The sequence below is a fragment of the Onychomys torridus genome, chromosome 14, assembly GCF_903995425.1.
Source record: "Onychomys torridus chromosome 14, mOncTor1.1, whole genome shotgun sequence".
NCBI lineage: Eukaryota > Metazoa > Chordata > Mammalia > Rodentia > Cricetidae > Onychomys > Onychomys torridus.
In genome coordinates this window covers 49805004-49822230 of record NC_050456.1, presented here as the reverse complement: position 1 = coordinate 49822230, position 17227 = coordinate 49805004, and the positions used below count along the sequence as shown (strand labels likewise).

General features: G+C 48.6%; 1 protein-coding gene across 3 annotated transcripts in view; it reads right to left on the bottom strand.

Moving 5' to 3' along the window:
* Positions 1 to 17227, bottom strand: part of Smoc1 (SPARC related modular calcium binding 1) — a 166227-nt gene that overhangs the window by 5888 nt on the left and 143112 nt on the right. For all 3 annotated transcript variants that reach the window (XM_036206596.1, XM_036206598.1, XM_036206597.1), the window contains exons 8-10: positions 12494 to 12686; positions 11872 to 11954; positions 9660 to 9765 (exon numbers count right to left, since the gene is read on the bottom strand). In XM_036206596.1, the coding sequence (XP_036062489.1) occupies positions 9660 to 9765; positions 11872 to 11954; positions 12494 to 12686 (382 nt within the window). The remainder of the gene's footprint in view (positions 1 to 9659; positions 9766 to 11871; positions 11955 to 12493; positions 12687 to 17227) is intronic.

Sequence of the window (17227 nt, the reverse complement as noted above, 5' to 3'; positions counted from 1 at the left end):
GGTTGGGCGAGTTGGGGAATGAGGGTAAACCCTTGAAGCAAGATGAATTGCCTTCTTAAGAGACTGGGTGAGTTCTTGTGGAAACAGGTTAGTTCTCACAAGAGTAGGCTGCTATGAAGCAGATACCACTGCCCCCATCTTTGCATGTACTTCTGCTACAACTTTCCACTATGAGTTAGTTGAAGCTGTAAGAGGCCCTCACCAGAAACCAAATCGATGTTGGCATGCTCTTGGACTTCCAGAACCATGAACCAAAATAAACCTCTTTTCTTTATAAATCACCCAGCCCAGGGTATTTTGTTACAGCAACAGAGACCAAACCAAGATCATCTTCATGCTGGGCTACCAGCCATCTTGTAGCAACAGCTCTTTCCTTAGGGGGTCTATAAAGTGATCCTTATTTCATTGACCTGCCTCGTCCTCTGAAAAAAACAGGACATTCTTATGCAGATAGGCACTCAAGACAAAAGACATAAATCTAGTCCCCCTGAGTAAACCATGTCTAGGATCTAAACTGTATTCTCTTGAGCCCACAGATCGCTGTCAAACAGGATGCTTTCCTGAACTTGTATATGGGTACCAGCACTGAGTATTCATCACACCCAGTACCTGGACTGGAGATGTCAGCCTAGCCTCAAGCTGTTCCCTGTCTCAGAAGAGCAGAGCCCAAAATATGAAGACTGGCATATGGGGTGTGTGATGTCCCCATGATCTGTGGCTTTGTGCTTATGTGTGGAAGTCCAAGGTTCACGTCAGGAGTCATCCTTGATCAGTCCCTCACTGTATCCATTGAGGCAGAGTCTCTCCATTGATTGAAGGTGCATCTCCCCTACAAAGATGGTCTAGCTCTGTGCCCACCTTTGAGTGCTAGAATCATAGGGGCACTCTCAGCATTTACATTAATCATTGAGACCTGAACTCAATTCTCATGTTTGCTGCTTGGACTCTGACAGCTGAGCCACACCCTATTCCCACCACTCCCCCCGCCCCCAAACTCCAAACAGAGATTTTAAAGCAAGCAAATTCTTGATCTATTGGGATGAGTCTCTACAGCCTAACATTTCCACTTGGGAGGTCTGGGGTGGGCTTAGGAGATCATATGCTAACCAGAGCCCCAGCCAATTCTTAGAGAAACTAAATGACCAGGAATACACCATGGTGCCCAAATACATAGTGATGACCACATCTGGCACAGCCCATAACTATGGACCACAAAGTGACAAGGCCAGCGTCTATCTGTATAAGTACATGCAATGGTCTATCTGTTTCATTTTTACTTAATTATTTATGCATCATCTTTACCCAGAGAAGTCAGAGTGATACTAATATTTACAGTGTTTAAAGCCAATGATAGGTCGGTTGCAGAGGAGTTGGTTGGAGTTTCTGAACAGAAGAAAAGAGACACACGAGTATCCTGTTTCAGTTCCTGGAGCTTGACACTGACGATGAGCAAGGATCCATATTCAAATGCCTGGGTGATTGCCTTGGGGAGGGGGTGAGGCTGAAGTTGAGGTCCTACCCATTTCAAATGACTGGTGTGCAGGGTCCGGGACAGAGCCTTGATATAGGAGTTTACAGGTAAGCAGGGGTCCTAGACCAGGCCATCAGGACTGGCTAGCACACTCTGAAGATACACCTGGTTAAAAAAATGTCCAGGGCACTTGCTAATATGACACCCCTCTCGGGTTTGCTTTATATTCTATAAAGGAGGCAAGGAGGGGACCCCTTCTCACCCTTGCCCAAGAACAAGCTGGAAAACCCCAGCTTGCTTCCCAGTGGCTCCTAAGGGACATGAAGTTCAAGCAAAAGAAGCTGCATTACTAAAATAAAATAAAATAAAATAAAATAAAATAAAAAAGAGTCATCACTGTCCAGTCCATTCTTAATGAGGTGGCTTCAGTCTTGGGTAAATCCCCTGGCTTGGGTAAATCATCCTGGATTCCAAGAAGCATGTCAGTAGGGCCTCATCCTGACAGCTTCCACCCAGAGAGGACCTTAGGGAGGGTGTGACAGAGCCACACTGGATTGTCACTGGCCTTCGACTCCTAGTGAATCTGCTTAACCTGCCACGGAAACCAGGTGCAGGAAGTCTGAAGCAGCCTGGCATTCTCTGCAGCGTGTCACCGCCTGTGTCCAAGTGTTTTTACTTTTCCTTTATCAGCTGCAGTGCCTGCTCTCATGGCTGCCCCTGCAGTACACACAGGGTGGGCAGGCTGAGCCTCTGTAGGGATGCTCAGGGTGCAGGAAGGGAAAGCCCCAAGCTCTAGAGGAGAAAGGAGCTCCAAAGGAAGGCTCTCTTTGGGGAGGCAGTCAGGGAGCTGTGAGAGCCCCAAGGCGAAGGCAGCTCTTCCTTTAACCTTTAGGCTTGGCATAGCGTAATGTCTACCTAAAGGCTGGAATAATAAAGTCTCGGTCGCTGAGACGGGAAGGAATGAGGTCATCCCACCCAGAGGCCCTGCCAGAGAAGGCTTTCTCCCCCCAACACGTGTTCCTGGAGCACCCTCCTGTCCGCCTGTCTGTGCTCTGTGATCAGAGCTCTCCCTACCTACCTTCAGGCTATTTCTCACCAAGCAGCAACTCTTCCTACCTTACAAGCTCTGAGTCGGTCAGGGGTGGCTCATTCCTCTGCCCTCCTGGCTCTCCCTCCCTCCCTCTTCGCTCTCCCATCTCTGCAGTGCAGAGCATCCCTGACTCCCCACTGTTAGCCTGCACTCCTGTCCAATGCCAGCCCACAGCAGAATGCTGGGCTAAGTGCAGGACACCATTTCTCAGAAGAGGCCTTCTGAGTTACTTCCAAGACCCCAACCCACAGCCTACCCTGTGGGGGCTAATCCCAGCTCTCATGAGGCCTTTGAACCCCTTGATCTCCAGAAGTCCCCTTAAATAACAAAACCTCAATTCTACCTCAAGGGGGTGGGGGGAGAGAAGGCAGGGCCATACTTGGGAACCCAACACCTTTACCAGAACAAACCTTTATACTTCTGATCTATCATCAGTCCTAGGATAGCCAAACCAACACTGAGCATGTACAAGAGAAGACACCAGAGACCTCTGTCAATTGAGCAGTTCTGAGATTCCAAGCCTGCAGGGGAGTGCTAGAGAGGGGTGAGGCAGAACATGAGATCTCCCCAGATTTTCCAGGAGCCTCTCAATCCATCTTTGCCAGAGTCCTTTTACACTTTTCTTTTTTTAACATTCATTTGTGTGTGTGTGTGTGTGTGTGTGTGTGTGTGTGTGTGTGTGAATACATGTGTGCAGGTGCACATGCCACAGTATACACATGGAACTCTGCAGACAGCCCAAGGGTGTCAATTCTCTCCTTCCACGCTATAGAGTCTCGGGATCCAACTCAGGTCATCCATCGTCTCCGTGGCAAGCCCCTTTCACTTAAAGAACCATCTCGGTGGCTCTGTAGAGACATCCTTTTACAAACGTCTGCAGCTGGTACCGCAGCATAGGCTAACACTGGCAAAAAACTCAATCTTGCTTTCCCACGTGTGCCTGCCTGCACATGCGCACGCCCGTGTGTACACACACACACACACACGCACACACACACACACACACACACACACACACACACCTACTGGGGACAAGAACTACTGGCTTGAGTTGTTCATTGGACCCTAGGCTGGAGGGGCCAACAGCTCCTTAAGATCAACTGCATTTATTTATGCCTCTAAGGACCCCTTCATGGGCAAAGTTCTTCTAAAATGGATACCTGTGTAGGTAGGATGCCCAAGTTTCTTCAGATGCAGTGTGGAAAAGCTACACCCCAAAATGACCCTCATTCTAGACTCAGGATATAGTAGCTCAGTGACTCTGCCTTTAGGCTATTTCAATAACTTCTTTAGAAGGGACAGGGAAACCCACTGGAGCCAGGTCCTTCCCTGAACACACTCAGCCTTCTCCCCAATTTTAGGGGTGGTGAAGGCCATCCTTCTGCAGCACTTTCAGTTTTGATTCTGTGGCCTTGGCCTTGGTAGGTTTTGGCTGTAACACAGCTGGAGAGCCAAGCCCATTTACCACAACCTGCTTTGGCCAAGATCTAGAGCCCAGTTCTGCTGTCCTAAGCAGTTTTAGAGAAGGTAAGGAGGGCTGGCCAGGAGGCCTGAGCCAAGCCAAGCAGACCGACCGAGCCTCATCTGGAGCTGGGTCCAAGCTCCACCAGCTGTGCGGGCGGAGCTGGGAAATGCCAAGTCAGCCGCATTCCAGACTCTTCCTTGCAAAGCTCATCTACAGACAACCAACTTCACTGAACCAGGAGGATGAGGCCACTCCACTGGCAATCTCTCCTCAGGAAGCATGTGAATAAGCAGGAGGCCCACACAGACAAGGCTGGCTCTCCCTAGAGTCCCCTAGAGACTGACACCTAGGTAGATAGCCTTCCTTCTAAACTGACAGTCTAGCGGATGGGTAGATGGCTGATCCAAGGGAAGACTGTTGCCTTCCAGAGCTCTGGTAGAGGGAGCCAAGGGCATAAGTCAATCATCCAGCAAGGGGGCAGTGAGGAAGGCTGTCATGTAAAGATTTTGTAGTGCCCCTGCGCGTGTACCAGTCACAGATGTTCCTACAGACACTCACTACATTGTCTAATTTTAGATTTGGGCAGCACTGTTTTTGGCCACTCAGTCAGGCTAGGAGGCCAGAGAAGGAAGCTGGCACCTCCCTCCCTCTCCCCTCCCTGCATCTACCCAGTCTTGAGAGTCTATTTATCTCGTGCACAGTGCTTCAGTAAATCCTCCCTCACTGCTGGGTTGTGCTCCCAGCACCCTCCTGCTGACAACTGTTCTTCTGGCCCCTTCTTAACTTCCCCTGCTTTTGCATCATAATGCCATCAGAATGGCCATTCAAAAGTGCTCTCAGCCACCACGGTCCCTGAAGCCTCTGGCATGACTCGGTCAGCCCAACACAACCTGGGCTCTGTCCAGCTCTGCAGCCTCATCTCTAACTTGCCCACACCACACCCCAGACCTAATCACACTGCTTCTGCCACTCTTCCCATTATGCCCCACCTTGTTCCTCTCTCATTGCCCACGTGTTCCTCTGCTGAGAAGCCCTCACTTCTGGTGTAGCTGGGTTGGCCCTTTCTCCTCTGTGTAAGTGAAAAGTCACCTGTAGGGTCAGCTCTCACATGCCCTCCCTCCCCTGAGTCCTGGAAGCTCTTATAAGCCTCTATGATCACACTGGATTTGTAACATAGTCACCTAGGTATATACCTCTCCTTCATGCCAGAAGCATGCCCTTTTCTTCAGACGTCCCCCAGAAACAAGCACAGAGCTTATCCCAAGGGCAGGCGGAGAAGTGAGCGTCAGTGCAAAGCCATGTCTGACAATGACCATGTCTGACGAGTTGGGGGAGGGGATAATCGACTTTCTACGCTGCCCAGACATCTTCTCTCCCTTCTTCCCACAGTCTCCATGTGAGACTGTTTCCCACTGATGTCCACTGATGTCCCACTTTAATTGTCAAACCCTGAGGGAAGGGTTGAATGTGGCTTCTTTACCCTCATGCCTGCAACCCCAGCTCTCAATTCCAAAGCCAAATCCAACACCCAGGATCTCTGCATGTCCTGACTCTCTTCATCAGCCCTATTCCAGACCTGCTGCTCAATCTCCAGCAGCCCTATGCCCCTCCTCTCATTCCTCCATTCCCAGAAGAGTGGCTGGCATCTGTCTATACAGCATCCTGCGTCTGTCCATCAGACCAGGGCAGAGTGCTAGAGGGCCCTGCTTACAAAACAATCACAATGAACTTCCATGTTGCATCCAGCCTTACATTTAGTCTTGCGATAGCCACTGGACTATCAGATCTACCCCTCTGTCTACCATATCTACCGTCCTTCCTGCTATGAATTCATCAGCACATGTTGAATATCTACCATGGGATCTAAATTCTAGGAACACAGCAGGGAAGGACCTCTGAGAAGGTGATCTGTCACTACACCAGACAGTCACCAGAAAGTGGGGAATGACATTCTGGACTGAAGGGGCAGCTGGTGTGAGGGTCCCAGGACAGTCAGCAGAAAGTGTGGAAGGACCAGTGACGGGGAACTACAAGAGCAAAAGGCCAGCAGGACCTTCCTGAGGGCCATGCGGGTACAAGTCAGGGCTTCTGCTCCATGTAATGGGGAGATCCGGGAGAGCCCAGGAAGGCTCGCAACCCTGGTACCTCCCCATACAATCAATGCTTCTCCACATCCTCCCTGTCTTCACTCCACTCTCTTGCCTGATTTCTAAACTATTTCCTGATCTGTTTTGTCTTCCTGTTGATTAAAAGTCCAGCCCTCAGGTAACACGTATACCCAAAACAGTCCAAACCTCTCAACCCTATCAAAACCAAGCATGATCAAGCTAATATAAGATTAAATTAAAACTGAGTTTTGGGAAGTTTTTTTTTTTTTTTTTAAACTTTCCCAACCCTAAATTACACCTAAAAGAGGAGTTAGTTTTTCAAGTCTTCCCCTCGGGATACGTTGGTATGAAAGACATAAATTTCCTAGTTTTTAGTGCCTGTAAAACTCTCCTAACTTCCTAACAATCCCGACTTCCCTTGGTGGCAGGGCCTGTCTATGATCCCCTTCCTGTAGCCAAGACCATGCAGTCCTGGGGTCAGTGGCCCCTGTGGAAGCCAGGGGAGGGGATGTCCCAATAGGGTGGAGGCAGAACTTGTACCTAAGACCCCAGTCATGAGATTTTTGTGCCCATGCCTCCTACCTTATTTATGTTTTCTCTCCTTTTTCTAAACCACATAAAAACAGTAGCTCTCCTTTCTACATTCTAAGATCCCCAATGATGCTTGAAACTGGGGACAATACAGAACTCTGAGTGCCCTGCTTTTTCCTAATGTCCATACCTATGATGAATCTTAATTTACAAATGAAGAATGTATACATTAAGCAGCAGAAATAACTAGTAATAAGATTGTTATAACATAATATCGTAATAAAAGTTATCATAAGCTTATAAATTGTTTTCTTTCTATAATTTTCCAATTAGTTGTTTTGATCTGCAGTTATGAACGAGTGAAATCGTGAAAAGTGAAACAGAGGACAGAAAGGCACTACTGAAATTCATGCCTGGGCTTTCATCAAACAGCTGTTGTTGAGCAGGCTCTGCGCCATTGCATGCTACAGGTATATGATAGTGAGCCCTTGCAACACTCAGCCTTCCCCTCTTCCTGACAACCAGGCGCACTGCCTCTATTTCAGACACTGAGCTGCTGAACACTGTGGGAAGCCTTGAGGCCACTCTCAACCACTGTCTCCCTCTTTCTCAGATTTTGTGTTGTGCTCCCTTCGAGGGAGCTGCATGCCCCAGGTAAGAGGAAACAGAGCCATTAGCAGAAACCAGCCTTGAGCTCATGAGACCCTGAAGTGCTCAGATTAGGCACCCAGACAAGTATTTTAAAGAAATAAGCCTGGCGGTGGTGCTGCATGCCTTTAATCCCAGCACTCGGGAGGCAGAGCCAAGCGGATCTCTGTGAGTTCAAAACCAGCCTTGTCTACAGAGCGAGATCCAGGACAGGCACCAAAACTACACAGAGAAACCCTGTCTTTAAAAAAAAAAGAAGAAGGAAAAGAAAAAGAAGAAAGAAAGAAAGAAAAAGAAATATAGCCAATGTACCCTGTTTCTTCCTTTCCTGTCATCTAAAAATTTTGTCAGTGTAAGAACCCAGAACATAAACTCTATGTTCCTGCCAGAATTATAAGAGCATGACACTGTACTGTGCACCATCAGGATGGCAACTTAACCAACAACTTAATCTCGACCGACTGAAATGTGATACCTACTGACTAAAACGTCCCCATTTCTGCTGGTATGGTTGCACACACCTGTGATCCCAGCACTCAGAAAGCAGAGTCAGGAGGACCACAGAAAGAACAAGGCCATTCAGGGCTACATAGAAAGACATTATTTAACATGGATTAAAATGAATAAATAAATCAATAAACAAGCCCTCCATTTCCCTCTCCTAATAGCCCTGACAAGCACATTTCTGCACCCTGACTCTGCAGGTTTGGTCCATGTAAGTGGAACCATGGTTATTTGTCCTTTGTGACAGGCTTAGTTCACTTAGCATAATGTCCTCAATATGACATAGATGCCTTCTTGAAACTGAAAAACTAGTCCATCCATGCACACACCACATTTCTCTATTAACCCATCCTTGGGTGAAATTTAGATTATTACACATCTGGGTCAGGAACACTATAACTCTGATACAACTTAAATAGAATTCTCAAGCTGGCTGACTTTGTCCAGCTGAGGATGCAAACCCATTACAGCTGTGCTCATGGTCCAAGTCCTCATCCGAAATCCCAGCCAGTGGCCACTGCCACACCTGCCTCTTCTAAGGGGCCTGGAGGCCTAGGCCGGTCTGTCCACTGTTATTCTTTGCAGCAGCTCTGCTTCCAGGGAGATGCTGGGGAATGAGAGCCCCTTTGGTGAGCCACACAAGCCCAGAGCAGGCTGCGGCTGCACATCTTTGCCATGCCCTGGTACCCCTTCTGCTGCTTTAAGGAGTCCAATAGCCCCACCCTCCCTTCCCTGACCCCTCCAGCCCCTGCTATGCCTCCCCTCTGGCTTTATAACTGCAAGTCTTACTTAGCATGTCTCACAGTCCCTGAGGACCAGGATCCTACCCTCCTCTTGCATCCATTACCCCTCCCTCATCTTCTCCTATTCTTCTTCCACGTCATATATTTATTTATATTATATATTTATATATATATATTTATATTATATATTATATATATATATATATATATATTCATCATATATCATTTCTCCATTCCCCCAGCCCTACCGTACTAAACTGCACCTACCATACATCATATATTTCTAATATCTGCCGATGGTCTAGTATACCCACTCGTCTTCCTTCTTCGAGGGGAGGGACGTGTCTCCTATTCCTGGACACCTTGTCCTTGGTCAAGGACTTGACATATTAGATGTAGTGAAAGGATGCTCAGATGGTGAATACGTGCATGCTGGATGTTCCAACCACTGGCACAACAAACCAGTTGGCTCCAGAGAGTCTGACTACAGGAGAATATGTGTATTTCAGCTCTGGGACTACTCTAGCTACCATATTAATTCCTGAAACAAGTCCACTTTGTCTATGAGAAGATTAGATTCTACTGTCCACAGCTCTTTGTGACTGCCAGGAGGTCAAAGGGATACATGAACCCTGCCTTCTCGGGGAAGGGAAGAAGTCACTAAATGCCTATGGTCCTCCCTGCTCTGCCTGGGTGTCCTGTTCTCATCAGATGCCCACCACCCTTCCTTCCATTGAGGCTTTCCACTCCTGGGGATGTATCAAAGGCAGAATGCTTGCCTGGCACATGTGAGGCCCTGGATTCAAACCCCAGGACTGCAGAAAAGACTCTCACTTTTACATCCCCTCCTTTTGGGTAAAACATCTGTAAGTTTTCCAAGAGGACTACAGACCCTGTTACCAAAGCTAGAGGAAAGCAGATTAAAATTTTTGGAGACTGAGAAGCAGGAAAATTTTCACCAACAAGTAGAACAAAGCTGTGGGCATATGCTCTGGAGAAGAACAGACGTCCGGCCCTTGGCCTCTCTCCCAGCCCCCCTTCATATCTGAAGAGTCCAGGTCTACACCATACTGCACCTGAGTCTTGCTCACATTCTCACCTCCCACCTCCAGTGGGCGCTGCTGAGTTAATGGCCTGAACCATGTCTGTAGTGAGGGCATCCAGCAGGCTGGTAATAAATTCCATCTTCTTCCCTTCAGGACAGCCTAAAAGACAAGAGGAGACTTGAAGGCAGAATCCAGGTCACTTACCAAGACAGCAGCTTCCTCGACAATCCCCTCAGCGTCCCCTCAGCGTCTTTGTCCAGCCAAAGACTGGGGGCGTGTTCACTGTTCAAATGATCGCTACCCGCCTCAAGCACTCCTCTGTGCATAATCCACAGGAAAGCACCAGACCAAAAGGATAATAAGGGATCCGGCTTCCTTCCATCCCATAAAGTTCTGCTGGGTACCAATACAGGTACTACGTAAATGCTAGGGAGACAACAGATGAGGTTCTTAGCCTCCCTCACAGACTTCACAAAAATTTGCTGGGCCAATGTGCTCAAGATAATAACCAGACAGGCACTGTTCGTATGAGAAACACTGCCGTAGAGGCAAGAACCGGGTGTTAAAAGAAGCACAAGAGAGGGAGAGAATCCTCCTGGTGCAAGCTGATTTGGGTGGACCTATCAAAAATCTCCACCAGCTGGAGAGATGGCTCAGAGGTTAAGAGCACCCACTGCTCTTCCAGAGGTCCTGAGTTCAATTCCTAGCACCCACATGGTGGCTCACAACCATCTGTAATGAGATCTGGCGCCCTCTGCTGTGTACATAATAAATAAATAAATCTAAGAAAAATCTCCACTTTTTGCCCATCCTTTCCCAGCTGAGATGATAATTGAAGACTCCAACGTAATTTCCCACAAGTTCCTATTCTGGTTTTACTATGGTTTCGCATGGGCAAGCCGTCTCACAGGGGTGCCTGTCCCAGATCCACGCCACAAAGCTGAGCCTTGCTGAGGAAACACACCCCTACCACTGCAGGGATGGGAGCCCTACTCTCCTGAACCAAGAGGGCCCTCAGCGCAGCCGCAGCCCCGCCCCCTGCAGCAGCTCGGCCCTCCTCTCCCCGAACCCGAGGTCTCAAGTTAAATATGACCTCTCAGAGCAGTGTAGACTCTAGAGTAAGTTCTCCCTGTCACTCCCACAGTGCCTCACTCTTCTCTTGAGGGTACCTGACCTGAATCTCTATGTGCATGCCTTCCTTTATCTTTATATGACTCGTCTCCTGTACCAGGTGAACCTCATGTCCCTGAGCACTAGATTGAACCATGTCCGGCATGAAGTAGACTAGCTATCCCCAACCTGTCGAGGGGTAGGTGGAAGAAGGTGCCCTGTCTTCCTGGCCTCCAATTTCGTGACACGGTGATTTCTACTAACCTCACATGGAAAGTCCGGGACTTTTGGGACTCCCCGCTTTCAGGTCTCACTTTGGAGTCCTGATGGGCAACAGGAAGATGGCACCGGTTCTCATCAGTACAGACCGAATCTTGTACTGAGGAAAGACTGCTAGTGAGCATGAACATGGATGGCTCCCACCTCCGCAGAGGGGCGGGGGTGTTTCCCCAGCCATGCTCCTCTATGTGGGTGTAGGTCTAAGACAGGGTCACCTGTGGGAAGGTGTCCCTGTGCTTGGGCTTCTTCTAGAATAGTGCACAGAAAAGAGGGACTTGCAAGGATTTACAGGAGAGAGTCTATAATTCTATATTCCCTGTATTTAGAATTCTTATTGCAAGAGTTTGCTGTAAATAAGGGAAAATCCAGCCTAGTGGCAATTTGGGGGTCCTGGGCTCTTGCTAGTGTGTCTCATGTCACCTAGTGGCCATCCTCTGTCACCAAGGATCATCCTATAAGCATTCCACAGAACAGGTGGCAGACGCCACCCAGACCCCTCAGGGAAGCCACTCCTTGTAAGCTACCTTAGTTTTACAGACCCCCAAAATTTCATCCCCGCTTCACCGAGATGGAGAATGACCATGACGTTCTTGGGACAGAGTTTTAAGGCCGTGACTACGTTTTTAAGATGAGAAAGAAAGAGGGTGGGCGGGAAACCATGTTCTCAAGGGCACGGGACTAATTCGGGATGCAGATTCTACGGCTTCTGGGTCTGTGCTCCTGTGATGGACCTTCCCAGCATGCCTTGCACTGCACTGCCAACCCGGCAAATGGGGAAATGGATGTAGAGGAGAGAGCGGCCTCTGCACAGTGAAGGGATGAGAAGCCCAAGGATGCGAAAGTGTTAGCACCAGCAGGGAGGGCAGTGTCTCCTACCTGGCAACTCCCGGTCCTTGAAAGGGTCCTCCGCCTCGGCACTCTTGGCTCTGGCTTCGCTCTCACAACTTGGCATCACGTAGCTGGGAAGAGAGACAGAGAAACGCAGTGGGGGGTTGGCACCTGAGTCTTCCTCAGCCGCCACTGCCCAGGAACGACCTGTGTAATCACTAAGCCGAGAGAGAGCCTTCAGGGGAGGAAAACAGTCCCTGAACTGTCCAGCAGCTACACGACAATCCAGCATAAATGCTCCCATTGAGACACGTTCAGGCATGTCATTTTAGCCACGCAAGCGTGATAACAATGCCATCTCCAATGTGCACATGGGATCCTCTTTTATATATATAGGACTTCATTCGTAACCTGGGAGGCACAATAAGCTTTTCATCAGGAAACTGAGGTTGAAAGAGATGAGGTAGTTTTCCAAGGTCCACAGCTGGAAAGGAACAGATGAGTGATCAGAACCCAGGTCCCCAGGCACTTCTACCAGACCCTCATCTGCTTTGGAAAGGAGGCCTCAGTCTCCCATGACCTGCCTCTAAGAGAAGGAGGGCGGCGGTAACCATAACAGCAACATAACCAGAAGCCGCTCCCTGTGCGATGCTCCGAGAAGACGGCTTACCGTGTGGAAGTCCCAGGCAATGGGCGCCCTGTGTCCACTAGGACACACCAGCAGTAGCCTGTGGACTGGTGACACTGTACCGGTTTATAAAGGCCCCCGGGGGCGCACTCGGGGATCACAATGCCCTCACGGGGATTCTGCCGGGCCTCTTCCAGGGCACTCTGCCTCTCCTGGTCACAAGAGTGGACTTTCTCTGTAAGAAAAGATGCAGCTCCTGGTGACGATTATGCCTCCTTCTGTCCAGAATCCGTAATAAATAGCCAGGACCAGACCTTCCCCCAAGGAACTGATGAATCATCCCAGACAACCATGTCTTACATGCTGCCAAGGTAAAAGCCCCAGAGGGCCAGAGCCTCCCTGTGGCCAGCTACACAGCCAGGGGCTCATCAGCACTTTCACCAAAGAGGCTCTCATGTAGCAACAAGCCAGCCAGGACTTCAGGGCTACTTCTCCAAGCAGCAGTTTACTCTGTAGCTGGAATGTTCCTCCATTTTCAGTTACCCCTGCCAGGATACACTGTATGCAGGCTTCAGAAGAGGCAATACCCAGACGGGCCTGCAAGTGGATGCTGGGATGTCTATGCAGGGGACACCGCCTAGTCCAGGTATAGCAGGACAGAACCACAGACCACCACCCTTGTGCAGGGTGATGTTCCACACCCAAATGAAAGGGCAACCCTGGCTCCTTTCACCCTCCAACACAGGTAGACAAAGAATGAAAGCTAGTGGACAGATTCTTCCACCAGACAAGAGCAGAAACAGCGGAGTCTGAAGAGTGTCTGAAGTTGGTAGCTTCGGGAACATGTGAACATGTCCAAACAGCCAAACCAAGTCTCTCTCCAGAGCCAGGTCCAGACAGAGACAGTAACCGGGACCCTATGCCAGGTGCGGCCAACTCACCAAAGCCTCACTCCTGTAGGACCCTTCCCTGGAAAACCCTGCCCACTAAATCACCCTGGCTTCTCTCTTCCAGATTTTTTTCTTTTCTTTGTTTGATTGGGGGCTTTATTTTGGGGAGGTGTTATTGTTTGATTTGAATTTTTTGTTTGTTTTAACTGTTTGTTTACTTAGAATCTAGAATGTAAATTTTTGTTTATTTAAAAAACAAAGCATTGAGTTTGTTTCCTTATCACAAATAACATTTCAAAAAAAGAAAACCTGTACAAACCATATGCCCCCCCAAGGGGAACGACCCCCCAACCTCCCTTAGATCTCCTCAGGCAAACATCGACACAACTTCAAGGGGGTTACACCAGAGGCTTGGGACGGCTCTCCCAGCTCCAATTTGGTAGCTTCGTTTTTCCTATCTCCTCCTATTTCACACCATGAAAGAGCTGATCAGGAAACAAGGACAAAAGAAAACAGCTTTTACGGGCACCACGTTCATGTAAGGACCTCTGACAGGGGCTTTAAATCAAGACTCTCTAAGGCCAGCCTTGGCAGCCATAAATCAGACCTCGGCAAGATGCAAAGGTGATACAAAGGAACACCTCCCCCCTTCCAGGGCAGCGGGCTTGTTGAACCTAACCACACCAGCCGGCCTGAAACCTGGGGAAGTCAGGGCAGGAGCTGAGCAGGAAGAAGATCAGGCCCGTGGTTTGGGCCTTGTGGATGGATTTCTGGACTTTCTTTCTTTCTTTCTTTCTTTCTTTCTTTCTTTCTTTCTTCTTTCTTTTTTGTTTTGTTTTTTGTTTTTGTTGTTGTTGTTGTTTTGTTTTGTTTTGTTTTTTGAGACAGGGTTTCTCTTTGTAGCTTTGCGCCTTTCCTGGAACTCACTCTGTAGACCAGGCTGGCCTCGAACTCACAAAGATCCACCTGCCTCTGCCTCCCAAGTGCTGGATTTCTGGACATTCTTAAAGGTTTACTTTAAGTCAGCTTCTGTGACCACCTATGGGGAATTAAATCATAAAGGAAGGGAAGCTCCCAAATCTAGAAAAATACAGATTAGCATGGAATTAAAGTGAAGACTAAATGTAGGATTCGTCACTTTGACGTCCACTCTGAAAGTCTGGTGCCCTATAAGGGAAACAGGAGTGACAGACAAGCTGGCTGAGGCGGTGGCTCAGTAGGTCAAATGCCTACCACACAAGCATGAGGACTCCAGTTCAAATCCCCACCACCCATATCCAAAGCCTGGCATGGGCTCCAACGATCCTATAACCCCACCAATAGGTGGGACAGAAACAGATACAGGGGCATCCCTGGAGTTCATTGGCCAGCCATCCATCCCACATGAGCTCCATGTTCGGTGAGAGACATTGTCTCAAAAAAAGAGACGTAATCCAGAAAGTAATCCAGGAAGACATCTGACTTCAGCCTCTTACCTTCACAGTGATGTATATACATGCATGTGTACCTTACCCCCACCCCCACATGAACATGTACACACACACACACACACACACACACACAGAGAGAGAGAGAGAGAGAGAGAAAGAGAGAGAGAGAGAGAGCCAACCATTTGTGAAAAGTATACAATGTGTCTTCCACAAAGGAAAAAAAAATCTCTTAAAATGGCTTTTTAGAACTAATGATACCAGCAAATACTCCTTGAATGAGATGCACCAGGCAACAGAAGAAGGATTTGCTTGTCTAGCCTCTTGGCCCGCCTATTCTGGGCACTATTATGACCACAGCTTTGTAAACACAGAAGAAAACAAACTTCTAAAGCTCACTCCAAGAAGGAAGATTTGAACCCTGCTTGAGGACCATGGACAGTCCAGCCTATCTTGCTAGCATCTAGCCACCTGCTCTTGAGTGAGAACACACTTGTTTTTACCTGGGTTCCTCCAGATCAGACACCTGACAGCCTCTCCAAGAGCTCCACTCAAGAGCAAATGTGTTCACACACGCAGCTCCCTCTAAATGAGCACACCCTCTCAGCCTAGGCACACGAAGCTTGGCCCTCAGGATTGCTGCCTCTTTGCATCAGAACTAGAAAACTAAGAACCAAATTTGTAGCTCACCCACCATTACAGATCTATACAGTGAATGAAAGACAAACTTTTGAATGCTTAGGAAGTGTGAGATTGGCGAGGGGCATTCTGTTCGTATCAACTCAACTGGTACTATTTCCAATCTTCAAAGACAGGTATGAACATCAGGGACACAGATCAAGATCATGAGTTAGAGGGCTGGGGCTCAGTTAGTGCAGTGCTTGTCTGGCATGCCAGAAGCCCTGGGTTTGAGCCCTAGCTCTGCAGAAACTGGGCGTAGTGGTGCATGCCTGGGATCCCATCACTCAAGAGACAACGGCAGGAAGATCAGAACACAAGCCCAGGATACACAAAGCCCTATCTAAAATCATCATCATCATCATCATCATCATCATCATAGCTAGGAGGAGGCAGAGGTAGAATTCCAGCTCAGCCCAGCTGTGTTCTTTTCGAGACAGGGTTTCTCTGTGTAGCTTTGTGCCCTTTTCCTGGAACTCACTTGGTAGCCCAGGCTGGCCTCAAACTCACAGAGATCCGCCTGCCTCTGCCTCCTGCCTCCCGAGTGCTAGAATTAAAGGCATGCACCACCACCGCCCGGCTCCAGCTGTGTTCTTTACCTCTCTACAGTGACATATTCTGTTGCTACAGGCTAAGTTTTATTCCATTCTATACTTTTCTTTTACCTAACAGTACATGATCACCAAATAGTCTCCAATGGTTGTGTCTCTGCTTTGTGTTGGCCAGTCCCTGTGGACTCCATCTGACTGGTTTTAACCCACAGAAGAACAGTGTGATGATGCTGGAGAAGTAGCCCAGGCTTTTGGAGGTCTTGCGGCTTCTGCCTTCACTGTCAGTGAGCCCTAAGGTCACCATATAAGGGAGCTACTCTAGCGTGGTGCAGGAGCAGAGGCTCGGCCTCCTAGCAACACGACTGAGGTCAGTTTGGATGCTCACGCCCCACTGATCTTCCACAGGGATGAGCAAAGGAGCCAATCCATGTAAAACTAGAGAGAGAGCCGCTCTGTCACCTGACAGACACACTGGCAAGAATAAACGACTTTTCTAATATACTAGTAGGTTTGGGCTAGCGTGATATTTAACAATGGGTTAAATTAACAAATATCTAGTTAGACCTGCTTAAGTCTTTGTCACTTTACGCCATGGGGATTCTTGTAGCCTCTGCAAGCCCTTCAATCAGCACCCTGGAAATCATACAAACACTAACTAGTAAGTCCTGAGGAGTTGACTCACTGCATATCTGAGGACCCAGTCCATCCTCGGAGCCACGCTCCCCACCTCTCAGTCACCCTCCAAATGAGCCTTACGACCCATCTCTGCAGTTTTCTCAGAGGTTGGTTTACAGAACACAAGCCGAGATTGACTTCCAGGGTCTCCTCAGCCACACTAATTCTCAGAGCAAGGAGCTCAGCTGACACAGAGGCATGCCACTCTAAAACATCTCTGCTTAGGAAAACTTGGGAAACAGAGATACGATGGGAAGGTGTGGTCCAGTAACTATGAGAATGGGCCAGGGCTGCCTGTATATGCCTGGAAGACAGAACCCACACCAGAGAAGAGGGAGCGCAGGGATGGTACCAACACACACTTGTACACGTCCACATATCCCCTCCCAAACCTGCCCCTGAGATGGTGCTGCGCAGTCAGAGCCCAGTCACTCTCTACCCAGCAATGAAACCTCACTCAAAGAAGAAACACAACAGAAAAGTGTTGTAGAGTATTATTTTAAGGTGTGTTACTTTTGTGTATGATGCATTTGTTTAACTCCGTGAAGCTGTGTT